Source organism: Phaenicophaeus curvirostris, chromosome 13, assembly GCF_032191515.1.
Source record: "Phaenicophaeus curvirostris isolate KB17595 chromosome 13, BPBGC_Pcur_1.0, whole genome shotgun sequence".
NCBI lineage: Eukaryota > Metazoa > Chordata > Aves > Cuculiformes > Cuculidae > Phaenicophaeus > Phaenicophaeus curvirostris.
Window position 1 is genome coordinate 14374856 of NC_091404.1, and position 25005 is coordinate 14399860.

Below are 25005 nucleotides of genomic sequence, written 5' to 3' on the forward strand. Positions count from 1 at the left end.
ACTAAGAGCTTCAGTCAAACTTTGGAAATCATCAAGATGCCTAGAGACTGCAGCCAAGTCCCCATAAATTCCAGAAACTCAGCAGCTTGTGTAATCAAGTTTACAGAAAGAGGACCTGCAGTGCACCTTTAGCAACCTAAAAATGAGGCATTCCTTTCCCATTAAGCAAGTCTTCTCCCTTAGACAGCATGTCCTCAGGTCTTGCATGCCCTCAGGTCTTTCTCGGAGGTTTTCCAGCACTGTTGATGTCAGTCAAGTTGCCCATTGATGCAAGGAGGCTTCCCTTCACCCCTCATGGTCAGAGCTGAACAGCCATCACAAGGACACCACCTCTCCAAGTTGCATTAAGTATCCACCAACAACCCATAAAGCTACAGAAGATCCACAAAGTTCCAGAACAAAACCTACCTCAGAGAAAAATCATCAATGCAGGAAGCAACGACATCGCCCATAGCAACGTCCTCCTATGATTTTAGAACATTTTAAGAATGAAGCCCAAAGCTTGAGAACTGGATTGTCAATACCTCCATCATGGCCAAAAGCTACACAAGCTTTCATCTACCACAATCCAAGGGACACTACCATCTGTACACACACATGTGGAAAGATCTCACATGCCCTCGCTGTTTGAGTGGTGGTTTTCACAGATTAATATACTTTCACAGTAAAATGAAAAATTATAAACTGCTAAAATTGATTTCACATCAGTGGTGAAGTCAGAGTGAGTAACACACCTGAGGTGACCCAGTCTGCTCGAGGGAACGTGAAACCACAGCATATTGACAGTTTAATTGGCTCAGCAAGAGTTCATTTCCCTCAGATGAAATGCACCATTGGCCATTTTATCGCTGTATCTTATTGCTGCTTTAAAAGTAAAGTAGATGACAATCTAGCAAAATGTTTTCTTTACAGAGGCAGTCCCTGCCTTTATTGCTGGGTGCTGGCTTCTCTCTTCCCCTCTCTTCCCTAGCAAATGCAAAACAGTTCGTGTTTGCATTTTAAACACTTCTCACAATGATTCTCTCAGGTCAAGAGATGGAAGATGCCACTGTGCCCATGTCTGTATTGGAATTACAAAAGAAAAAAAAAAAACAACCGCAGCAAGCAGTTCTAGAAATACCACATTCAAGAGTAACATGACATTTATATCATCCTTTTGCCAGCTAGAAAGAGGTAATTTGACTGCTTTATAGCATTATGAGGCATTGTAAGAATGTCAGTACTTGAACTATCAAAAGACTAACTTGTAGTTCAAAAGGTAATTACAGAAAACAGCCCACTTGTAGAAGCAGAAGACTCAAAGGAGCACAGGAGATCTTGCAATTCATGCTCTGATGGGGAAAGTAGGGAAAGGATCATGTTTAGCCAGTACAGGTTCAGAGTAGATGAGGGAGAGGCAGCACAATTGTGCTGCACGATGCAGGGACTCAGGCATGGATAAGCCACAGGAGATGCTGCAGGCATCTAAACAAGGCACCGATGCTCCTGCAGAGACCCACTTCAGACACTCCCCACCCAAAAGGTCCAGATTTATGGAGGCAGAGCACCACAGACACAGGAGGATGCGAGTGCAGCATCTGCCATGGCCCTGCCCAGGGAGCAGCCCCAGGGAAAAAAACAAGAAAAGCAGCAGCAGAGCTGGCAGAGGACTGTACCCCAGCAGCCAAAGGCAGGGCCATGGGTATCCAGGAGGCTCTTCACACAAAATTGGGGACCATTAAGTCTAAGCACCAAACAATATTTAAGAACTGCTGAAGCAGCATGTAGGCAGTTACAAAAAGCCCCCTATTAACCTCCAAGCCTCATTTCACCCATGAGGGGAAGGGCGTCAGCAGTATTTAACTGCAGGGGAGAAAAAAAGAAGGAAAGAAAAAGAAGCAGGACACAGGGAAAGGATCTCAATCACAAGCAATTTCCCAGAGCTGCACCCTTCAAGCCACAAAGGCCCCCAAAGCAGGAACCACTGGGCAGGCAACATCTCCTGCCACACACACTCCACTCCTCCACAGATGTGCCAAGGAGTTACTGCTGCCTCCCAGACCTCCAGAGCCTTCCTGTACCAACCAGTCTACGGATGCCCAGCACGGGGACCCCAGTAAGACCTCCTCCAAATGGAGATGGGAAATTGAGACGCCACTGGTGTGGATTTATACCGCAGAGCTTGTATGGGGATGCAGGGAAACAGCAAAAGCCAACAAGCTCCTGCCTGCATGGAGGAACCCCAAAGAGGCATGCAAATCCTTTCATCAGCTGCACACAAAGCTATGCAAAGCTGTCCAAGATGCACTGAGATTTCAGAAGAAAATGGAAAGCCCAACCATTCTGGTATAGCAGAAGAGAGGGAGTCAGGAGAAAAGCCCCACACCTCAGGCTCAGCACCATGAGGAATAACAAAAGGGTCCCACCTGGGAGCCCATCCAGCATACCCAGAGCCCAGTGAGCCGCATGTCAATGCTGCGCTGGCATTTAAACTCCAGGCAGCAAGAGGAAGAAAAAAGCAAAACCAAACATATTTCAAAATCTCCATTCCTGGGAGCGTACTCTGTCATGCAGTACTTCCAAACCCATGGTTTATGCGGCTCAGGAGGGCAGTTTCATGCCCTAACTCCTGCATGATGGATTTTACAATTTGTTAAAGAAACTCATCAATCCTCAGCAGTCACTTTTAATGCCCAGAGCCTCCACAAACTCCTGCATTTTGCTGATCCCCCAATTTCAAATCATTTGAAACTGCTGCTACTATTACAGCTCTGCTCCTAATGTTAAGCATTATAGCACACTCCAGACTTCCAGCTTCGCGTGCTAGTGTAATAAACAGATTAACTGTGATTTATGAACAATAAGTCCTGGTTGTTTGAAAGGAAACATCACCTCCCTAGACCAATTCTGACAACTGGAGATTTCTCATTATGCAGACAGCTCTTTCTACCTACTTGTAATCATCAGTTTAGAACATCAGTCTCAACCTGGGAAATATATTGCCATAGTTTTCCACTACAAACTTTGTGCATCCAAAGCATCTGGAAAGAACCACTGCCAAAGGCAGAATATTGGCCTGAATTGATCCAGCAAGACAATTCCTATTTTAAATACACATTAGAAAAAAATAAACAACAACAAAACAAGAAGCTTTGAGAGAGAGGAGCTGCCACTGTGGAGACAGGTGCATCAAAGGATGCAGCGAGACTTTGGTTAGCAGAGAACTAATTAGACACAGGAAATTAGACACAGGAACTATAAGATGACAGAGATTTATCTGTGGTGCTTATTTACTTGCAAAGTCTAGTCAGAGTTTTAACATCCTCTTCCAAAAATGAATTCACTCTAAAATGTCAATGTAACATTCTACAGACCCACAAGCAAGAGTTCACATTTTCACATGCACTTTCCACAACACACCTGCAGCTGTTAGGCTGACCGCCCCGCTCATATCACATTTGACTACTGCTAAGTACATTTTTATTTTTTAACATTTATTCAGGTAACTATAATCACTTTTCTCCAGCATAGAACAGCTGTGCAAGAAGCCTGCACACTGGTAGACATCCAAACACATGCATGCACCGTGACTCCGGCTCTGCTGGTCCTGAGGGTACATCTCCCCGCTGCAGGGACAGTTTAATTCTGAGACCTCCCGATTCCTAGCACCTCTCACCTCCACTGCTTTACATATTAAAAAACAATTATTAACTTTTCAAGCTAAAGACTTCTCCCACTCGCTCTGTATCGCTGCCTGTTTCCCTATAGGCAACAGGGGTCTGCATCACAGTCAAAGCCAAAGTCCCTCAGGAAGCACAGTGCTAAAACACATCAACCAAGGCTCTCCCAACTGCTGACACCTGGCAGGCTCTCCTGCATTAACAGACTTAATTGGCTTAAGGACACTGGAGTATTAAACTATTCCAAACAAGACACGAGTTCCACTGGGCAGCACTAGTATCACTGGACCCTTCTCAGAGATTAATGTGCAGCAGATCCCACCGTGCAGCCCATCTCTTCTCACCTAATTGACACATCTTGGATTTACCCGTGCAAGGCATAATTAGTCAAGATAAAAGTATTTATACACTTAAGCCTTTTTAACAGAATAAAAGAAATCTCAACTCCCTCACCTTGACTCTAAAGTAGTAACAGCAGCTTGTGAAAAATGAAAAGCCTTGAAAGATTCAGAATAAGGAACTTGGAGAGACAATTGCTGATCTTTTATCTTCCAGACTTCTAGCAGAATCAAGTTCTTCAAAGAAAACCCAATAAAGCCCAGACATTTTCATCATAACAAAATAAATAATTCAGTCATACTTTAGAGGACTCCAACATTAGGATCGGCTATTTGATATATTTGTGGCTTAGAAGCCTCTAAACTGATTAAAGATAACCTGATTGATAGAAGCTTGCAATGTCACAACTGCCTTCATTCCTGACAGATATGAATGGATAGTGTAAATAACTATAAACAACAAAAATGGCTGCATTTATGCCTAATGGAGGATTTACAGCCTTCTGAGCTGGCTGGTAGGACTAAGAGTTACAACTCTGCCTTTATCCTACCACAGCACGCAAGGGGAGATGAACTGACATCCTGCCCACACTGCCTGTTCTGCCAGCAGAACTGAGGGCTCAGCTCCAGAGGGGTGAAAAAAACCAGGATTTTCCCACAAATACAAGAATATCATACATGTACAAACAGGTTTATCCAAGTTGATTTCTCAGTCTCCCTGTAAACTACTCTGAAACACACATCCCAAATGCCCCTGAAGTCTCTATAACCCCTGTGAGCACCTCTTCGGTTCCCACCAGAGCTCCTTTTGTCTTCCAGCTGCCATTTGCAAAAGGTTAAAGCTGTTGCCTTTAAGAGGGAACAGATCAGGTCCTAATTTAAGACTACAGGCTTTCACCGAGGGGGTTCAACTGTAGCATCCCAGACAATTTTCCAGTTCAAGTAATTGTACTCCTGCCTTCCCAGCATCCCTCACATTCCCAACAGAACCCCAGCAGTTCTGCAACCCCACAGGAGCTATCTGGGAAGCGAGTGGAAGCAAGCCCTGCAGCGGGGTGGCTAGATTCAGGGTCAGAAACAAGCCTATGGTGTATCTCAAGATTTATGTCACTGCTACGCTGCTGGCTCCAGCCACCTCACCGTCCCTGCCAGGAGAACACAGAGCAGCCACCAACATGCTCCAACAGCCTGGTGCTTGCACTGTGCAAAGTGAGGTCGGTCCAGGGGAGGATGCAGAAGGGCAGCGCGAGATCCTGCCAATCGCTTATTTGAGCAAACACTTGATGAAAGCAACTTTCTCCAGGAGCACAACGAACTACTCCTGCAGAAGCAGCCTCTAGTAGTCAGCTCTCCTTTTCCCATGCTTCACACTTGCTGGAGGGGGAAGGTTACCAGCAAATCCTACACAAAGCAGTGGGTGCAGATGCTCCTCTCCCCTTGGAGGGTCCTTCTGTGCTTAATTGTAATGCAGTCTTTCCACTCTTTAAAAAGTATATTTTCCCTTAGACAAAAAACTAGGAGGAGTGTGCCACGAATGCTGCATCTGAGCAGCTGTTCAAGCTTCAATTTTGTTATCCATAGCGCAACACAGTCAATACGCAGGACAAAAAATTGGGTGATCACTCAAAAGCAAAATCCCAAACTTAGGAAGCAGGAGGCATCAGACTGATGAACACAAACACAAAACCCAATCCCAGCAAACAGAGTTCTTTAGTGGGAGGAAGAAAGGGAAAAAAAACATGTCAACCCTGGTATTTTCCTGTTCAAGTTTATCTTTCACAAACCTGAGCTATTCAGATTTAATATTTAGGAAATGAGTAGGATTTGTTGTGGGCTTCTTGTTGTTGTTTTAATAGAAAAAGATTAGGTGGTGGCAGGGCTAGAAACCCCACCACCAAAAAGACAGCATCTAAGACCAGGAGAAAGAAAGGGAAGAAATGAACTACAGGCAGGGTTCTCAGCACTTGCCACAGCAGGTTAGGTGCACTAACTGACCTTAGTTAGTTTGGATGAGGACCTCAGAGAAATACAAAATGTCACTTGTCAAAACACACACGAGCAAGTTTCAAAGCAAAGTGCTTCAAGCTGGCTTCGTGATATGCGACAGAGCTGCCATCAGCTGAGAACTTGAACCAGGAGGTGCACACACAGGCAGGGAACAGCACAGATACACCGCGTGAAAGCGAAAAAACCTGCCCTCAAAGAAATCCTGAAGTAAGATTTAACAGCAGTCGAGGCAGCTACAATCCATTTGAACTTTGTCAAACGCAGCAAGTTTCCGAAGGATTAAATCACTGCTTAAATCATCTTCATAATTTTAAAAAATGCCTTTGAGATAAGACCAGGAGCTAATTGTACCACTTAAATTCAGGGAAGGAGAGATTTTTTTGGTTAGTTTTTTTCCTTCTTAACTGCAATAAAGAAAAGCCCAAGGGCCTAAAACTAATAATCTAATAAACTTTGCTAAGTGAACATTGTAACAGATAGGCCTGGATGAGATTTTCTGTAAATGCCAGGCAATTTCCCTTGATCTTTATCAGCAGAGATGCTGCTCTAGCTTCAGCAGGAAGAAATTAAATTTGGTGCAAAATAATAACATCTGGGTGAGATTTTGTTTGTCAGATTAGCCGTACCTTTAGATGCCAGGCAAAAAAATATTAAAATCAACTCTGAAGGATTTCACGTTTATGTTTTCATATGAGTGGCTCAGATACGTTTCCATACCAACATATCACCTGGCTCTGCAGCACACTGCAATTGCCCATCCTCTGAGCAAGATCCCCAGCAGATGCTAGGGTCCAACCCACTCCAAGACACACGTGGACTGCTCTCTCACCTGCCACAACACACCTGTGAAAGCTGGCATTGCTTTGAGCCATTCCACTCCTATGGTCCCAATTCCTGAATCATAGAATCACCAGGTTGGAAGAGACTCCCTGGATCATTGAGTCCAACCATTCCCATCAATCACTAAACCATGCCCCTCAGCGACTCATCCACCCATCCCTTAAACCCCTCCAGGGAAGGTGACTCAACCACCTCCCTGGGCAGCCTCTGCCAGTGACCAATGATCCTTTCTGTGAAAAAATTCTTCCTAATGTTCAGCCGAAACCTCCCCTGGTGGAGCTTGAGGCCATTCCCCTGCCACTTGGGAGAAGAGCCCAGCTCCCTCCTCTCTACAACCTCCTTTCAGGGAGTTGTAGAGAGCAATGAGGTCTCCCCTCAGCCTCCTCTTCTCCAGGCAAAACACCCCCAGCTCTCTCAGCCGCTCCTCATAAGGCCTGTTCTCCAGCCCCTTCACCAGCTTTGTTGCTCTTCTCTGGACTCGCTCCAGAGCCTCAACATCCTTCTTGTGGTGAGGGACAATTTTATATATATAAATACAGGACATTGTTCGGGTTTGATTTGAGATATTACACCCCAGCGCCAGCTCCCTTGGCCATGTCTTGAGACAGAAGCCCACCTCCTACCCATAAGCAGTGCCAAGAAACATGAAATCAGACTGCTCCGTGTTGGGTGAAGGCACAATTTCTGCAGCAGGGAGAGCCTCTGGCACTGCAGTCATCAAAATACTCATGAATGAGCAGCAATCAAAACATCCATCTATTTTAAAAAGTGCTCTACAGCCTTTGAGACTAAATTTAAAGATAAAAGTACACAATTTTCAAAGTCTAATGAATTGTCTTTCCAAGTCCAAAAACACTTTATACAAGGTAATTAAAGTGTCTGCTCAATGGTTCCAGATAGGAATTCCTCTTCTAAATTAAGATTGCAAAAGATCTTTAATGTTAATGATTATCTTTTTTTATAAGCAGAGGGAACAGCAGTTCTCCAATTAAACGTTTGTCATCCCCACCACCAAGAATGGCAATTCTGCACACCAAGGCTTTTCAGAGCAACATCAGTTCCAAAACTCCTGCACAGACAAAGGTTTCTCATGGCCAGGGTGGAAATCACAACAGAGGAAAAAAAAAAAAGGAAATACAAAAATCAGAGCAAGGGATTCTGCTGTCTCCAAGAAACATACAAAGTTCAGAGCTAGAGCACCCAAAACCACAATCTGCAGTAACACAGGGTGTCATTCCTACACACAAAGACTCTAATGTAGCAACCAAAGGGTAGGAGAGGAGGTAGACACTTTGTATTCCAGTTAAGTTATTCACCACTTCTGAAAGCAGTCCTTGTTTCCAATGCGTAGGAATCCAATCTCCCATCAGTTTTACTCCATTCTGTTTAGCAGAATCGGAACTTAATGGTCACTGCATAAAGAAGCATCGGGAAAAAAATACACAGTTACCTCCTCAGCAATTTATTTGATCTTACATTGAAAAAGCAACACGTTAGACTTCATCGGTCAGTTGCGGAACAGAACAGAGCTTTGCCATGATCCCACAGGTTTGAAAAGGTTTCAGCTCCTGCTGTTAGTGAGGCATGAACAAAAATAAACCAATTATTCTGCAAAAATATTAGCATGAAGAAAAAAAAAGCTTGATAGCTCATGCCTTCTTTTATAAATAAAGGCAAAAATGCCATTAATACAGAATGATAGAACCTCAATATGAAAGCACTCAACAAACAAGCAATCATTTCACCTCACATTAACCATGGATAGAATAAGTTTTGCTTGGTGAAGGTCCTAAAAGAAATGATTGGAGATTTAAGTGGAAAAACTAGTGTGTATCCATAGTAAAAAGTATTTGTCAAAGATCAGTTTGACTAAAAAGAAAATACATTATCATTAAAAAAAAAAAAAATATCTACAACCACACACTAGAGCATCAGGTTACCAAGAATTCAGATATTCCATGGCAAGCACAAGGGACTGCACTTGTGGATGAGCTAACCTCAACTCACCCTCACATGGAGGAACCAATTTTGTTTTGCAGTGGGTAACAATAATAAATACACACACTTCAGTCGGATGCTTGCCAAGCATTACACTGGGATGACAATCAGGTCATACTACAGCAACCTTGTTCTTGGGACTGGCAGAACTGGACAAGATGGCACTTGCACAGATAGCTTAATTCTCAGAGAATTGAGTTTTCATTTATTTTTAAATGTGCACTTGAAGAGGTTCAGTTTTTAAATTTACATTTGCTGCTTTATCCACAGAAGTATTTAGTACAAGCCCTGCAGCACAGACATTTACTAAATCAGGTGTATTATTTATCATAAATAAGCATATATCATACTTACACACATACGAAAACAAGTGAACAGAAACCTTCAAGCCACCTGCACTCCTGATTGCCAGATGCTGAGCAGGAGAAGCGCCTTCTCCTCCCACCACGTGCCCCAGCACTCACCTTGGAAGACGGCAGCGTTCTGGATGACTAGAAACTTGAGCTCCATGCTGGCAGACTGCAGGAGCTGCTCCATGTTCAGCCGCGCCGTCGCCTGGTACTTCTCCTCCATCTTCCTCGAGCAGCACGTGGAGCCCTTCGGGACACATACTTGTAGATCAGACCCTAGAGAGGGACACGAGAAGGGCAGAAAACCTGCATTTAGGAGGTGGAATTGCTGGAAGTGGAGAGAAAGCCAACTCCATACAATGGTATCACGTAACTGCAATTAATATTTGGGCAAATTGATGATGTTTCTAGAATTTGTCCTGAGCAAGCAGCTCAGCCAAAGGAGAAGACTGATAAGGCAGAGCCAGGATTGCTGAGCAATAGCCCCCGAGGGCTTGCTACGTACGCCTGCCAGCACGCTGCTTGCTTTACCTCCCACACACTCCATCCACCGATGTGCTGGTACCAAGCAGAGCGATACAGAGCATTGCCCTGCTGTCTCCTACCAGCACATCAGTAAGGAGGTGCAGGCAGCCAGAAGAGAGTGAGTGGGAGATGGAAAAAGTAGCCTGAATTTGAACCTGTGGATCTACGATGATTAGAGCAATGCAGGTAGTTCAGCACACAGGATATGCTTGTAATTTGCAGAAGACTCACAACTAGCTTAAAACAAATAAATACTCCATTCTTTTTTATCCACAGCAATAACAGTAACAATAGGAATGCACAACAACAATGACGTACTACCTCTGGGTTTTTTTAGTGGAGATTTCTAAATTATACACATCTCCTGAGCATCCACCACCAATTCCATCATCCCATCCTTCTCCTGTCACAACAGGTAAAACCCAAGGTCCATCGCTTTACTTGTGCAAGTCCTACCACACTGCAAAAGGCAAGTGGTCTTTGAGCAGCAGACATGCACCAGAATGGTACAAAAGGCAGGCTACAAAGGCAAGAGGAGCATCGCTTCCTCCAGCATCGCAAGCTGCATCTCAAAGCACTGCTCAGTGATGCTAAACTTCACATTTTTACATTCCCAAAGCTCCCACTCCTGGAGGCAGGAGACACAGTTAGCTTTCATGTTAGGAAGAATGTTGTTAGCTAAAAGGTGATAAATGAAATCTAGAAAGAAAATATATTAATCTTTTGGGTACTGACAACAGGAGAACACAGAACAGAAGAGCTGGAAGTGGCAGCAACAAAGAAGTCTTGTTCTCCATCAGCCTCCAACAGCAAACTGCGGCCCTGCAAACACAAGCAGAGCAACAAGCTCATATCAAAGCAAATAGCCATCATCATGCAAAACGCATCTAATATAACACTGCTGTTAGAAACTCAAACAGTAAGCAACAACTCTATTGAAAACAGCTATCCAGGGCCAGACAGCAGAGAGAAGCTTCCATTTTAGTGTCTGCCACCCAAACTGCAGCATGTCAGAGCAGGAGCAGCTCCTGGTTAGTCTCAGCACTGCCCAGAACCAGGATTTGGAAGCAGTCCTCAAGCCAGTGACCAACAGTCCAGACGAGGATGAAGGCTCCACGTACCCCTCAGCCCTTGCTCTGCATTCCTGTTTGCTAGAGTTTTTTTCCCCCTCAGTAAAAACAAGTTCGGTACTTTCGATCTTTGCTCTGGAAGGATTACGCACCTCTCCAGCCTCCTCTCTCCTCTCCTTCTTAAGAGTCTTTTAACACAACCACTTTCTCACTAATTAGTAGGAATTGTCAAAAGTTGCTATTGTAAGGGTACTCTAGAAGAACAGGATTAATATTAATGTGAGTTCAATCGTGTGCCTCCTGTAGAACAGTCATGCTCACCAGTGAGGGAAAAACCAGCTATCAGGGCTAGGGAGAAGTGACAGCAGAAACCTTCCCCCTCCAGCCCCATCCCTTCTCCTGGCACAGCCTGGGAAAACCATGAAACACTTCATCTGCAACACGCATTTCACATGCAGAAAGGAACTTTAACCAACATAGACTCTGCCATTGCTGCAAAACAACACACAGCAAAGTGGAAGAAAGAGGCACAGCCCAAGGCTGGACCCCCAGCATCCGCCAACGCTACCTGATGCCTCAGCTTCCCTTCTACAGAGTGGGATGCACAGCAAAAATTCTTTCATCAGGCCCTCCAACAAAGAGCCAGCACCACTGCCATCTAAAAATTGAGTTTCAGCAGTTCGTGACTTGACGAACCCCACAGGAGCACAGCACCAAGTATTTAATTCATTGAAAAAAATAACAGGGACCATAAAAGCACATAACAGCGAGACACTGCCTTAATGAGAGAAGCAGTTATATAACAGCAAGTTAAAAAGGTTTTTTAAAGTCAAATCCAAGTCAATTTACACCGCAAGAAGGCTTAGCATGGTCCCTTTAACACTACGCTACAGCCATAAATTTCTTGTTAATACAAAGCTAATTTCCCCCTACATTTATTATATTAGGACACATTTCAATTTTTAAAGAAGAGCCTTCCACAATTAATGGAAATACCAATATAGGAAAAGTAAGAGTTGGCAATTAAGAGATCTTTGCAAGTTAAAGCCAGCAGTAGGAAGCAGCAAGGTCATCTACTCACCTCCCATCCTTCTTTTCACCAATTAAGCCAATTTATCCCCTTAAATGGATTTTTATTTTTGTGAAGTAAGTAAAAAGACAGACAAATGCTGTAGCAAAGCAATCGTGGAGGAGGAGGAAAGAGCCTGGAAATTAACTCTGACAGCTTAAAATGTTTTACAGGGATAGCAAACTAACACAAATGACCAGAAATGTCATGTTAAATGCAACAGGTCACTACAAGCAGGACAGGCTCTAATCAGCCAGCAGGGACAAGGTCCTTCTTGGGACAGAGCGTTGCTACAGAAGGGCAGAGAACAAGGGCCTGACTCCCACCCGCCAGCTATTCTCTGTAGATGGGTTTCCCAGATGGCGAGCAGACTCTAACAGTCCCCCATGTACATCCCAACAGTAAGGAAAGGAGGTTTTTATGCCCAGGACTTCAGCCCCGCAGGAGCTGCTAACTCACCCTTCTGACCCCAGCAGATACCAATAAAACAGGGACAGCACTTTTTGATCTGCAAGTGTCTAGGGTTTATTCATGCTATTGCTTGGAGGATACCCTCCTGCACTCATGCTGTAGCACCACCAAGAGACCCAAATCTTGCACCCCAGTTTCTAGGAGCTGTGCAGACAGTGCACATTCAGAAGCCTGGTCAACGCAGAGACATGAACACCTGGAAATACGCCACAAGCCTACAGATCAGACATTAGCATGAATTAAACTGCTGCACATTTGTGGCTTCATAAATGCAGTGGAAAAGGTCCTGTGAGTCATCAAATCCTACCCCTGCCTCCCAATCCACCCTCTCTAAGCATTTTATCCAACACTAACACCCCCAGTGATAACTCTCATTTGAGACAGCAAAGCCCATTCTGCTGCCTAATAGCCCTTACTGTTAAGACTTTTTTATCTCCCAACCTACATCCCCCTACTTTTTCTTACAGTTTCGAGCCATTACACCTCAAAATGCCAGTCTCAACCCTTGCAAACAACCTCCTCCTTTTGCAATAAATCATTACAAGTTCATTTGCAAAAAGAAAGCGTCCCCCGAACTACTCCAACAGTTGGATTAAATGGTGTTTGGATGCCTGCATCCAGTCTTTGCAAGATCACTGACACTAATGCAGCGCTAAGCAGGGGAGCATGAGCTTCCAATACCCAACTCCCATGGGGAAGAAGGAGCTGGATGCAGCCCCTGCCACAGGCACCCTCAGAGCGCTGTGCCATCTATGCCATCTTGGGGAACAGTGGTGTAAATGCTCCAGTAATTTTGCGTATGCTCCTAGCTGACAGAACCAATCTCTACAGCTGCAGTAATTTCAGCAGCACTGCTTCTTCCTTATTCTGACACGGGGAATTTTTACTGAAGATGGGATAGCAGCGAATTTAAAGCATTAAATTTGACTTTGATGTACAATTATTCCCACAGATAGGTGGTTAGTACAGCCGAAGTGAAAATAATTTCAGTGGATTAAACGTCAAAAGAAAAAAACCCTTGAGATCATCTGCAGACAGTTGTGAACTGCTTCGTAAGGCTGAGGGACTGTATTTTGATTTTAAGCATCCCAGGATAGCTCCAACTCTGTCATCAGACACAGACAGACAAGCCATGCTTTCCACTGGGGCGTGCAAGCCTGCCCACCCAGATCCAATGGCAGCTTAAATCAGATTAACATTCCCCCTAAATTTACCCCAGGGGGGTAAAATAAGAACCCATTCCTGCTTAATGCAACATTCCTGCAGCCTTCTCCCCGCTCTGCTGCCCCACATTCACTTTCTGTGGTCTGGAAATGTCACTAAGCTTTGTCCCACGCCCTTAGCTCACCAATTTGTTAACATTAACACAAAGCAGCAGCATTTTTATGGGTAATTTTCTTTCCCTAATAGTTTTGCAGTCAGCATCACGCTTTAAACAGATCAAAGCAGTGATTCAACCTTTAAGTGCAGTAGGCTTTCCCCCAGCTACTTCAATACTACTACTCTTTTTTATCAAAACCTTCTTTTAAGTTATGAGATGAGGGAGTCCTGCATCTGTCACTGGCTTTTCATGCTCAGCGTTTGGTGGGACAAGGAAATGCAGCCATTCAAATCCCAGGTGAAGGTGCCCATCTTTTCAAAATCTAATTAAAGAGCTATAAATTATAAACCAACCTCGTTCAATAGGTGATTAAAGTTGGAACAGTAGGGGCGTACATGGGATATTCATTACTTCTTAATGATCCTTTCTTTTCTGTTCCATCTTGTTCCACAAGGCCATTTGACTCTGGATTCCTCCCCAAATATTGTAATGGTTGCCACACAAATATAGTGCTCTGTAACATCACATCTTTTATAAGAGGAAGTTATGGAGAAAATAGATGTTACAGAGTAAGAGTTTCCTCCTAACAAACGTACAAATGTATCAACAATACTGTTATCAAAAATACGGAATTAATTTGTGAGCACCCACTGACCATACACATTTATTACACTCACACACCCACTTTACAGTCATTTCAAAGACTGGGAAGAACATTGCTCAGGATGTTGTTAAAATTAACTCCCAAGAAAAAAAAATAAAATTAACGAACTCACTATAAAACCACTGCCTGGGGACATTACTAAATTTTAGGGTTCTGCTCCTGCTCTCTTAACTATCAAGAGAGCTACTTGCAGGCCTGAAATAATTAAGAACAGAAAACTCAATTATCTAGTAAACTAAGATCTTAAACCACCATGCTAAGCCAGGGAAAGGCTGCACAGGGAGGAGTATCATTAATCCTACTCAGGAAAACAGAATAAAAAAGAAGTACAAAGAGAATCAGCTAGCGAGCAAAGGTGCATTGAGTCCAGCAGGAAGAATTGGGAGTTTTATTTTTTAAATTGTACATTGGCACATACCAGCTGTCAAAAAGAAAAGAGAGAAGAAAGCCTGACACGCTCAGTCAGCCAGTTTTAAAGCTTTACATCTCACCTCCAAAAGCAAAAGGTTAATCTCTATTTTCTTAGGGTGAATCTATATTTGCTTCCATCAAAGAGAATGAACAAAAAGCTGGAAACTGCATTCTGCTGTGGGAGGAGGAAAACAGACCTGCCAGCAGATATATCTGTCGAGATAAATATTCCTCAGCCTTCTTACAGCCCAGGGCAGTGACACCCATCCCCTCTCCTCACCTGAGCAAGGTGACAGCTTGCCCCTTCCCCTCTACCCACATGCACCAGCCCAATTATCTGGGGTGTCACCACAAACAAAGAAATCCAAATGGCAAAGAGGAGAGAAAAACAGACTGGGAAAAATGGAAATTGAAATTACTGTTCATACATGAGAAATTATGCAGGGAAAAGACAAAAGAAAGAATAAAATCAAGACAAGTGGTGTAAGAAAAAGAGAATTTGAGTACTAATGAATGTGAGCGGCTGAGGAAGTTCACCCAGCACAGAACCCCAGGCTGGCTTACGAGCTGGCATTAAGTCTCAACTTCAGAAAAGCCCATGAAAAGCACTCTCTCATCACCTTGCTTTCACTCCTCTCTAGCACAAGGCTTCTCATCTAGCTCAAGCAGACCTGCTAGCATCAATTATGTCCTCCCACCCCTCCAAACAGCCACAGCTGACAGTGGTCATGCTGCTCCCCACCTCCGAACCTGTCAAAGCTCCAGAGCTGCAAAACCTGGTCCCCAGGCTGCAGGAGACCAAGCTTCTACACATTGCCTGATGCACACCTTCAGCTAGAATGAATCCCAGAACATTAATACAACTCATAAAACAGCATGACACTTCCCTCACATTTATCAGAATTGTCATTTTCTTTCTGTTTTTTTTTTATTTTTGTTTTCTTTTGGGTTTTTTTGTAATTAAAAGTATCAGCCATATGCAGCTGGGCTCCTCTACAGGGAGCACTGTGCTGATGTCCCCCCAGCACACACACCACTGATCCAGTAAAACGGAGCCCTGGGACATTTCTCCTGCTTGTGTTGCAACTCAGCAGCATTTCCTCTACTTCTGCCTTCAGCCACAACTGCTCATAATGCAAAATGTGGCTTGCAGAAGTAATTGTTTTCTGTTCATGTCAACCCCCCCCCATTTTAAATAAGTCATTTAAACCCTCAGTTTCTCTGGGGTGATATGATCTATAGGCAAAAATTCTCAGAATTGATTCGTGGTGATTTGTGGCTGGGAACTACCGAACTTTTTTTAATTGACAGATGTACAAAAGGAAGAAAAAGCAATAAACAGAAGCCTGGAAAATAGTCCTTGAGTGATGTTCCCCTATTACAGAGATTTATGCAGCTGCTACTAGGAGAAGCGAGTGCTCTGAAGTGTAATTACTACACAGAGTCATGCAAGATGGGCCAGATCCAAGGTATAAGCAAGCAGTCATTGCTTTAATTATGATCAAGTTTATGTACTTAGGCAAATGTAAAATCCACTTTCGATTTGATATGTGGGAACTTCATCATCATAACAAGCTGGAAGCATTCCCTTGAAGCACCAGCCGTGTTAGGAGATATTGATCCAGCTACCCACAGGCTCTGCAGAGAGGCAAAGGACTCCTGTTCTCCTGAAAATCAGGGATGCAGCTGGGGCTCCCAGAGGAACAAGAGCACAACTGAGCAACTCCAGCAACCTGCAGGAAAACGAAGATGCCCAGTGAAAGGCACCCATTCCAATCACAGCCCAGGTTAGGAGGGAGGATGACACCAGAGGAAGGACTGACTGCTCTGTGGAAGCCCCAGGAGCCTCTCACACCTGCAGCACAGCCTGCAGGGACCCGACAGGAGCTCCCCAGCTGCCTGCCCCTCCAGCACCTCTCCCTGGGAAAAAGCACTCCAAGAAATTTACAAAGACATTTGTCATTATTTATGATGACAGACAGCAGAATTAGTTGTCTTAACAGTGATAACAACAGCTCTTTCCTCTCCCTGTAACTCTCCATGCAAGCATTTAATTGCAAAGTACTCCCAGTGCTACCTCTGTACTGATCAGAGGACCAAAGCCATGTGGGATAGAGAATCATAGAATCATAGAACAACCAGGTTGGAAAAGACCCACCGGATCATCGAGTCCAACTATTCCTATCAAACACTAAACCATGTCCCTCAGCTCCTCATCCACCCGTGCCTTAAACACCTCCAGGGAAGGTGACTCAACCACCTCCCTGGGCAGCCTCTGCCAGTGATCAATGACCCTTTCCGTGAAGATTTTTTTCCTAATGTCCAGCCTAAATCTCCCCTGGTGGAGCTTGAGGCCATTCCCTCTGTCCTGTCCCCTGTCACTTGGGAGAAGAGGCCAGCTCCCTCCTCTCCACAACCTCCTTTCAGGTAGTTGTAGAGAGCAACGAGGTCTCCCCTCAGCCCCCTCTTCTCCAGGCCAAACACCCCCAGCTCTCTCAGCCGTTCCTCATAAGGCCTGTTCTCCAGCCCCTTCACCAGCTTCGTTGCTCTTCTCTGGACTCGCTCCAGAGCCTCAACATCCTTCTTGTGGTGAGGGGCCCAGAACTGAACACAGGATTCGAGGAGCGGTCTCACCAGTGCCGAGTACAGAGGGAGTAGAGACACTGCTCCTGCAGCTCCTCTGAAAGGAGCACTAAGAAAAAAGTCAAAAACTGTAAGGAAAGGGGTATAAAGATAGGAAGGGACAGGGGAGGTACTCTCTGACCAGGAGGTCAATCTAAACTCTAGCCCTAGATCCAACAGCTCTCAGTAAGGTGACACATTGCTACAGTCCTACACACTGGATTCGGAATTTGCACTGGGAGACACAAAAACCTCGCAGTCCCAGCCTTAGGCACTCTCTTTCCGTCCCGCACGGCCACAGATCATTGCTGAAGGGACTCCGGTGTTTCTGGCCTGGGTTAACACCGAATGCAAGAAATGGAACTCAACGCATCGTCATTAAAACCGCTCTCGGCGATGCCTCTCGCTGCATCTCCCCTGCCTGTCGCGTCTGCTGGTTCCCTCTCCCTTTTCATACTTGGACCGCGAGCTTTTCGCGGATGAGGCATCCCCCGCTGCGTATTTAACCCGACACCGACAGCGCCCAAGCTCCCCGGCAGCTCCGCAACACCAAGATCAGAACCTCGGCGTTTGTGCAGCCCCCCGGGCTCCCCAGCATCCCCGCCCCGGGGGCACCGCATCCCCCCGGGCTCCCCAGCATCTCCACACCGGGGGCACCGCATCCCCCCGGGCTCCCCAGCATCCCCACACCGGGGGCACCGCATCCCTGCCCCGGGCTCCCCAGCATCCCTGCCCCGGGCTCCCCAGCATCCCTGCCCCGGGCTCCCCAGCATCCCCGCACCGGGCTCCCCAGCATCCCCGCACCGGGCTCCCCAGCATCCCCGCACCGGGGGCACCGCAGACCCCCCGGGTCCCCAGCATCGCCCCCCGGCTCCCCAGCATCCCCGCCCCGGGGGCACCACATCCCCCCCGGACTCCCCAGCACCCCCGCCCCGGGCTCCCCAGCATCGCCCCCGGGGGCACCGCATCCCCCCCGGCTCCCCAACATCCCCGCCCCGGGGGCACCGCAGCCCCCCGGCTCCCCAGCATCCCCGCCCCGGGCTCCCCAGCATCCCCACACCGGGGGCACCGCAGCCCCCCGGGCTCCCCAGCAACCCCACCCCCGGGGCTCCCCAGCATCCTCCGCCCCCGGGGGCTCCCCAGCATCCCAGGCTCCCCAGCATCCCCGCCTCGGGGGCACCGCAGCCCCCCGGGCTCCTCAGCATCCCCGCCCCGGGCTCCCCAGCATCCTTCCCCCCGGGAGCACCGGGGAGTTCGCCCGGAGCCTTCTCCGAGAAACAGCCCCGCTCGGGACGAACAACCGGGCGCCCTCGCGGGGTCTCACCTGGCACGGGGCTCTCGGGCACCCACTTGGCTCCGGGCTGCAGCGCCTGGAAGGCGGCTCGGACCGGGCGGCAGGCGGCTTCCCCGGACAGCTGCGCGCCCGCCGGGGCGCCGAGCAGCGCGGAGCGGAGCAGGAGGAGGAGCAGCAGCAGCAGCGCCGCGCCGCTCGCCGACATCCTCCCGGGGCGCTGCTCCGCTACACCCCGCGGGACGGCATCTCCCCGCCGGGGCTCGGCTGTGCGGGACCGCGGCTCCGCTCCGCCTCGCGCCTCCCGTCCGGAGCGCGGGGACCGGCCCCGCGGGCCCCGCCCCGCCGCGCGCCCATTGGGCCCGCCCATTATTCCCGCCTATTTGGCCCCGCCCATGGCCCCGCCCATTGATCCCGGCCCGTTTGGCCCCGCCCCCCCGCCCCACCCTCACGCAACCCGGCCTGGAGTCCTGAACTGGACTCGCTAAGGAGTTGAGTGTGTTGGGACGGGTCCAGAGGAGGCTATGGGGATGATGCGAGGGCTTGGGGAACCTTTGCTGTGAGGACAGGCTGAGAGAGTTGGGGTTGTTCAGCCTGGAGAAGGCTCCGGGGAGACCTTAGAGCAGCTTCAAGAACCTGTAGGGGCTGCAGGAAAGCTGGGGAGGGGCTGTTTATAAGGGCATGGAGTGATAGGGCGAGAGGGAACGGCTTCAGATTGGAAGGGCTATGATTAGGTTAGACATTACATAGAAATTCCTCACAATGAGAGTGGTGAGGCCCTGGCACAGGTTACCAGGGAAGCTGCGGCTGCCCCGTCCCGGGAGGTGTCCAAGGGCAGGTTGGGGCTGGGAGCAGCCTGGTCTGTGGGAGGTGTCCCTGCCCGCGGGGGTGACAGTGCATGGGCTTTGGGGTCCCTTCCAACCCAAACCATTCTATGACACCATTGTGCTGTGCTGTGAATACGTGGAGTATGTCTTGAGCCTCCACCATCCCCAGTGTGAGCTGCAGCCAGCCCCGTGGACAGAGCGGGACCTCGCGTGGGACCTCCATGATGAGAGCAGAGTGGTGCTGAGTGCAGGGCCCTGGGGCAGCGCAAGAGCCCTGGATGCCCCAGTCTCTGAGGGACCATGGGGTGCCCAAAGATTTGGGGTTCCACTGAGTGAGCACTGGGCAAATCACTGGAGGGACTGGAAACGGGCAGCCGTGCGAGGGTGGACTGAGTTGCCCTGCCAAGGCCATTGGACAAGAAGCTAACCATGGGCCAGCAATGTGCCCCCATGGCCAAGAAGGCCAACAGTACCCTGGGGTGCGTCAAGAAGAGTGTGGCCAGCAAGATGTGGGATGTTCTTCCCCCTCTATTCTCCCCTAGTGAGGCTGCCCCTGGAGTCCTGTGTCCAGTTCTGGGCTCCTCAGCTCAAGAAAGACAAGGAACAACTGAAGCGAGTCCAGTGGAGTGTCTTAAAGATAATGAGGGGACTGGAGGATCTCTCCAGCAAGGAAAGGCTGAGACACCCAGGTCTGTTGAGCCTGGAGAAGAGAAGACTGAGAGGGGATCTCATCTATGCTTATAAATATCTAAGGGGTGGGTGTCAGGAGGAGGAGACCAGACTCTTCTCAACAGTGTCCAGCAGCAGGACAAGGGGCAGCAGACACAGACCGGAGCACAGGAAGTTCCACCTGAAAATGAGAAAAAAATTCTTTACTGGGGGAATGACAGAGCACTGGAACAGGCTGCCCAGAGAGGGTGTGGAGTCTCCTTCTCTGGAGATATTCAAAACCAGCCTGGAGGCGTTCCAGTGAAACCTCCTGTAGGTGAACCTACTCTAGCCGGGGAATGGATTGGATGATCTCCAGAGGTCCCTTCCATCCCCGGCCGTTCTGTGTGATTTCCCCACCAGTTTCCAGCTGGGGCTGTTGGGAACTCCTCTGTCACCAAGCTGAATCTCCACAGGGACCCCCAGGCCTGGCCAGACCCTGCATCCCCTGGCTGTGGGGACACAGGGACCTTCACTGTGGCACAAGCCGGGGTCACAACAGCCCAGCTCCATCTCACCAGGAAAAAAAACCTAAATACCAGCAATGTGTGCTCAGCTGGAAGGAGCCCACGTTGATTATTACTCAGCAAGCAGCTGTACAAAGTGGGAAGCGGGCAGGGCGGGGTGAGCAAAGGTTTTATTTTAAAAAGCAAGGTCCATGAACAAAAAATGACAAAAACTGTGTTTGCCCAGGCTGTCTCCTCACTGCTCATCCCCAGCCTGCACAATGCTGCTTCTGCGTAGAAAAACAATAAGGCAGAAAGCAGAAGCAGAAGAACAGGAAAAAAAAAACCTATTAAAAATTTCCAGTGCAATTACAGGATCAAATTATTCACTACTGGCTCACTACCAGCTCTTTTTCACTCTGAAATTTTGAAGAGGGATGAAAAATGAAAAGTCCAACCTGTGTCTATGTTCTAAGGAAATGCCTGCCAGGGAGAGATTGATAAAATGTATTATGGATATGAGACTAATAAGCTAGAATGTGTGACATGTCTCGTTGGTTAATGGATTGTTGGAGCCTGTTGCTGTCCGCAGACTGCGCTATTTATTATCCATTTATTGTGTCTAGTAAGCACGACTGACAAAACTCCCATTAACCTGGCAGCAAAAAGTCCTGCTTTGCAGGAATTTGGAGGAATCCAGAAATTTCATTTTGCCCAGAGGAGCAGGTGCTCCACGGTGCAAATTGTGGCTGATTTCAGCAGAGCGAGGAGCAAACATGCTCAGTGATACGGATGAGGATTCATCCTTTATACGTTCTCATTTCTCCTGGTTCCTTACATGAAATACCATCACACATGCTTCAGCTCATGAGAGCCGCATTGCTCTCGATACTTAAAATATCTTTTCTGCATCTCCTTCATTGACTCCATGACGGATTTGTTATGTTCATGCTACAGTTTGGGTTTTGGGTACAGTATTGCTTTAGGTTAGGAATTAATTGGATCCAATTGCAAAATACAAAATGCTAGTATTTGAAGCACTCCTTTATATATACTGTTGCAATCTATATTATGTTTATGGTGTGAATTACAGTTGTCTAAAAGCCATTCAAGCATCTCCTGTGTTCATCTTCAAATCCGCTGTGTGTATTTCATTAAAGTACAGGAGGCTTTTACTGTTCCGGGTAAGTACACAGATATTGTCAAGCATGCCATTATAGCGAAGAATTACATACAGCACCAAATAGGCGGCATTTAGGTATTCCTGCTAAGATGAGGGAGTGCGTTAAGATTTCAAACCAAATTAGAAAACAACATTATTGCTCTTTACCGGATCTGGCTTCACAGTGGGATCTGTCATTATCTTGACAATGACTCCCTGCAAAAATAAAGTTTATTTATCAACAAGGAGCTCAAGGAGCTTTGTCAGAAGCCAGTTAAAGCTTGTGGAAACGTACAACAAAACCAAGTGGCAGACCTTACTTTCGGTCACTTTTTTAGGTTATATCCAAAGAATCATAGAATCATAGAATCATAGAATAACCAGGCTGGAAGAGACCCACCGGATCATTGAGTCCAACCATTCCTATCATTCCACTGGCAGGGTAAAAAAGAAGAATTCACGTTTTAACTGAAGACTTCCACTCATTTCTCCCAGTTTTCACGCCAGCATTACTGACTTTCCTTGGGGAGATATGCTCAATGATGCAACTGGGTAGAGATAAGGCAGTGAACCCGGTCCCATCTGTGGCTCAATAATATTGTCATGTTTTGTAGCACCCCCAGCCCGATCCTCAAGCCCAAAGTATGCTCTCCACCTCCGTGCCCAAAGAAGCATTCACAATGTGACAATTGCAGATTCTCTAACATCCATCAGGACTGCAACAGTCCAGGGAAATTCTGAATCCTGAGCTTTGCACGTGCACATGACTTGTCCTTTTAACGTGTGAGGTCAGCAAGTGCACGTTTGTCCTCGAGGAGGAAGCAGGCGACTTGCTCCAAGATCAGAGGCAAAGTCACTGGGTTAGTTGTCTGCCAGCAGATGTAGTAAGAGCCAAGTCATTGTCTCATATCCAGGATGATAATTTCCCTTGTTACAACTGCTCGCACCATAAAAATTTCACTTAATCATCTACCTGCCTCAAGCCTGTAAGTAATGAGAGGCAGGATCGTGTGTAGCTGATTTTATCAAATGCTCTTATGAAGTTCTCCACTGGGAAAACCCTGAATCAATTAAAACGACAAGGAGAGACGTAGGAGAGGGATTCGTACTCCCCAGTAGACATCAGGTTATCAACACATTTCACTTACTCTTCCACTGTAGATGAGATGGATGAGTTGCAGGGGGACAAGGTCAGCTGAGCCTTGCCTATAACAGAGGAAATCACTGTGGAGCAGGGGAGAAAGGAAAAAACCTGGAGCATCTGTTGACACATCTTCACGTTTTCAACACATACCTGACAGGCTACATGGGCAAGTTTGGCCTGGCCTTCCCATCCCTGCCATAATCCTGTTGTGCTCACTATGGCCCAGTTGCATCGCTTCAGATCTCACGTGTTCTGCTGAAAACAAGAGCTGCGGGCAACGATGGCTTCTCCCTGTCAAAATGACCTCTTCTATCTTATTCTGCACCCTACAGAAGTTGCATTTTCAGGCTTTCATAATCACTTGTGGAGGAGGAGAAGGGAGAAGCTCTTCACTATATAACAGTACTTGCACGTTGTCTGATGGGAAAAAGAAAAGCGCATTTGCCATGGGGCACTGGGAGAAATGATGGATTGCCAGGTAGCAGACATCCCTCCCCTTCTTTGGCAGGATATTGTATTCCGTGTGCCATACAGGAACATTGATAGATCCATAAAGCATTAACCTTTTCCTCACCCCAAAAAGCAGTGGCTGATAAATCACTAGCTCTCCAGAGTTTGTTGGAAACAGATCACACAGCAGAAGCAGCGAAGCCTTCAGTCACTTAAAGACACTACAGATGCCAATAGAGCTGTATATCAAGAATATCTGGACAAATCACTTAACCTATCCAGAAACTATGTACTTCAAGACTGGGTTGTTTTGGTTTTTTTGCAAGTATATACCAGTTTCAGTCACATTAATAACAGAAATACCTCCCAGAGCCATGGAGAATCGCAACACTTCAGTCCTCGGGGGGTCCTCCCTTTTTTTACAATGGGTTTGAAAAGTCTTTTTCCCCCGCTATTGGGCAGAAACCTTTCTGAAATTGCAGACTGTTTCATAGGACAAAATCCCAGTTAGACCTAAACGTTTCCAAACCAGCTCTTAACTGTGGATAAGACACAGGTTTTGCAGGAGAAACCCGATATAGGGCTCCAGTTATCTGAAGAGTTTTGCATGCTGTGTAAAACTAAAAACGCACAGAGACAGCAGATGTGGCTCAAAAGCTCTTCCACACATTGTACATCTCTGGAGGACCCTAAGGACAGCATGAGAGGATGAAATATGCAGTGTGCTGGAGTTCAGGACATGCTGCTCATGGGACGCGGCCATCAGGGAGGAAGGATTCTTGTAACACTCCTCGCCTGTCCCCAAGCTGCATTCCCATCTCTTCTCCAGCACATGGCACACAGGGCTGAGCACTGGCAGAGCCATCCGTGGAGTGCCTGAGCACAAAAGATTCGCTTGAGATGCAGCTCAACTCGGGAAATCAAAGCGTAAGAGATGGAGGAAACTATTCACCGTGCACTGCTGCCTCCACTGCGAGCACAGGGCAGACATTTCTCAAGCTGATATTTTCATTTATCACCTCCCGGTGATTAATCAGCTGAAGAGATGCTGCCAGAAAGCAGCCCAGAAGGGACAAGCCCAGAGCATTCACCTACAAAAATAAAGCATAGCCAACAATTACCAGCCCAGGGCTGTCACACCGTGGGCATCCTGCTCATAGGGGTAGCTGGGATGTAAAATTACTGGGCGCTGCTGTGAACTGGCCCTGCACAGAGCAAGCAGACCGACAGCTTCAGTGCAGACATTGGAGGCACTTGGGATCCAGCGCCAGATAGATGCTGCCCTGCTGTTTCCCGGTACCAGCACAAGCTCAACAGCACAGAGCGAGCTCTGCGAGCAGCTGAAGCAACAGGCGATGCTCAGTGCACATCCAAGTCTTGACTGGAGCTGTGCAAACCAGGCAACCCAAGTGAGAGTTATGTGGCTGCACATGCTGTTTAAGTCCCATTGTATGATGCGGAGAGCATGCAAGCTTTGAGATGGGATTTACAGCAAAACCAATAGAAGTTATATTGAATATATAAATTGTTCCCACTCCAAAGGAGGCCATGATGTATGCGTGTGCCTTTCCAAGAGTACTTTTTTTCCTATGCAGTGGCACCACAGTAAAACCTGATTTATGCCTTATTAAA

General features: G+C 47.1%; 1 protein-coding gene across 1 annotated transcript in view; it reads right to left on the minus strand.

Annotated features, from left to right (window-relative positions):
• The window catches only part of GPC3 (glypican 3), a 141803-nt gene extending 122959 nt beyond the window's left edge, over positions 1-18844 (minus strand). Inside the window, exons 1-2 of the mRNA XM_069867321.1 lie at positions 18670-18844; positions 9307-9468 (exon numbers count right to left, since the gene is read on the minus strand). Of these exons, the coding sequence (XP_069723422.1) occupies positions 9307-9468; positions 18670-18844 (337 nt within the window). The remainder of the gene's footprint in view (positions 1-9306; positions 9469-18669) is intronic.
• Between the last annotated feature and the right edge of the window lie 6161 nt (positions 18845-25005).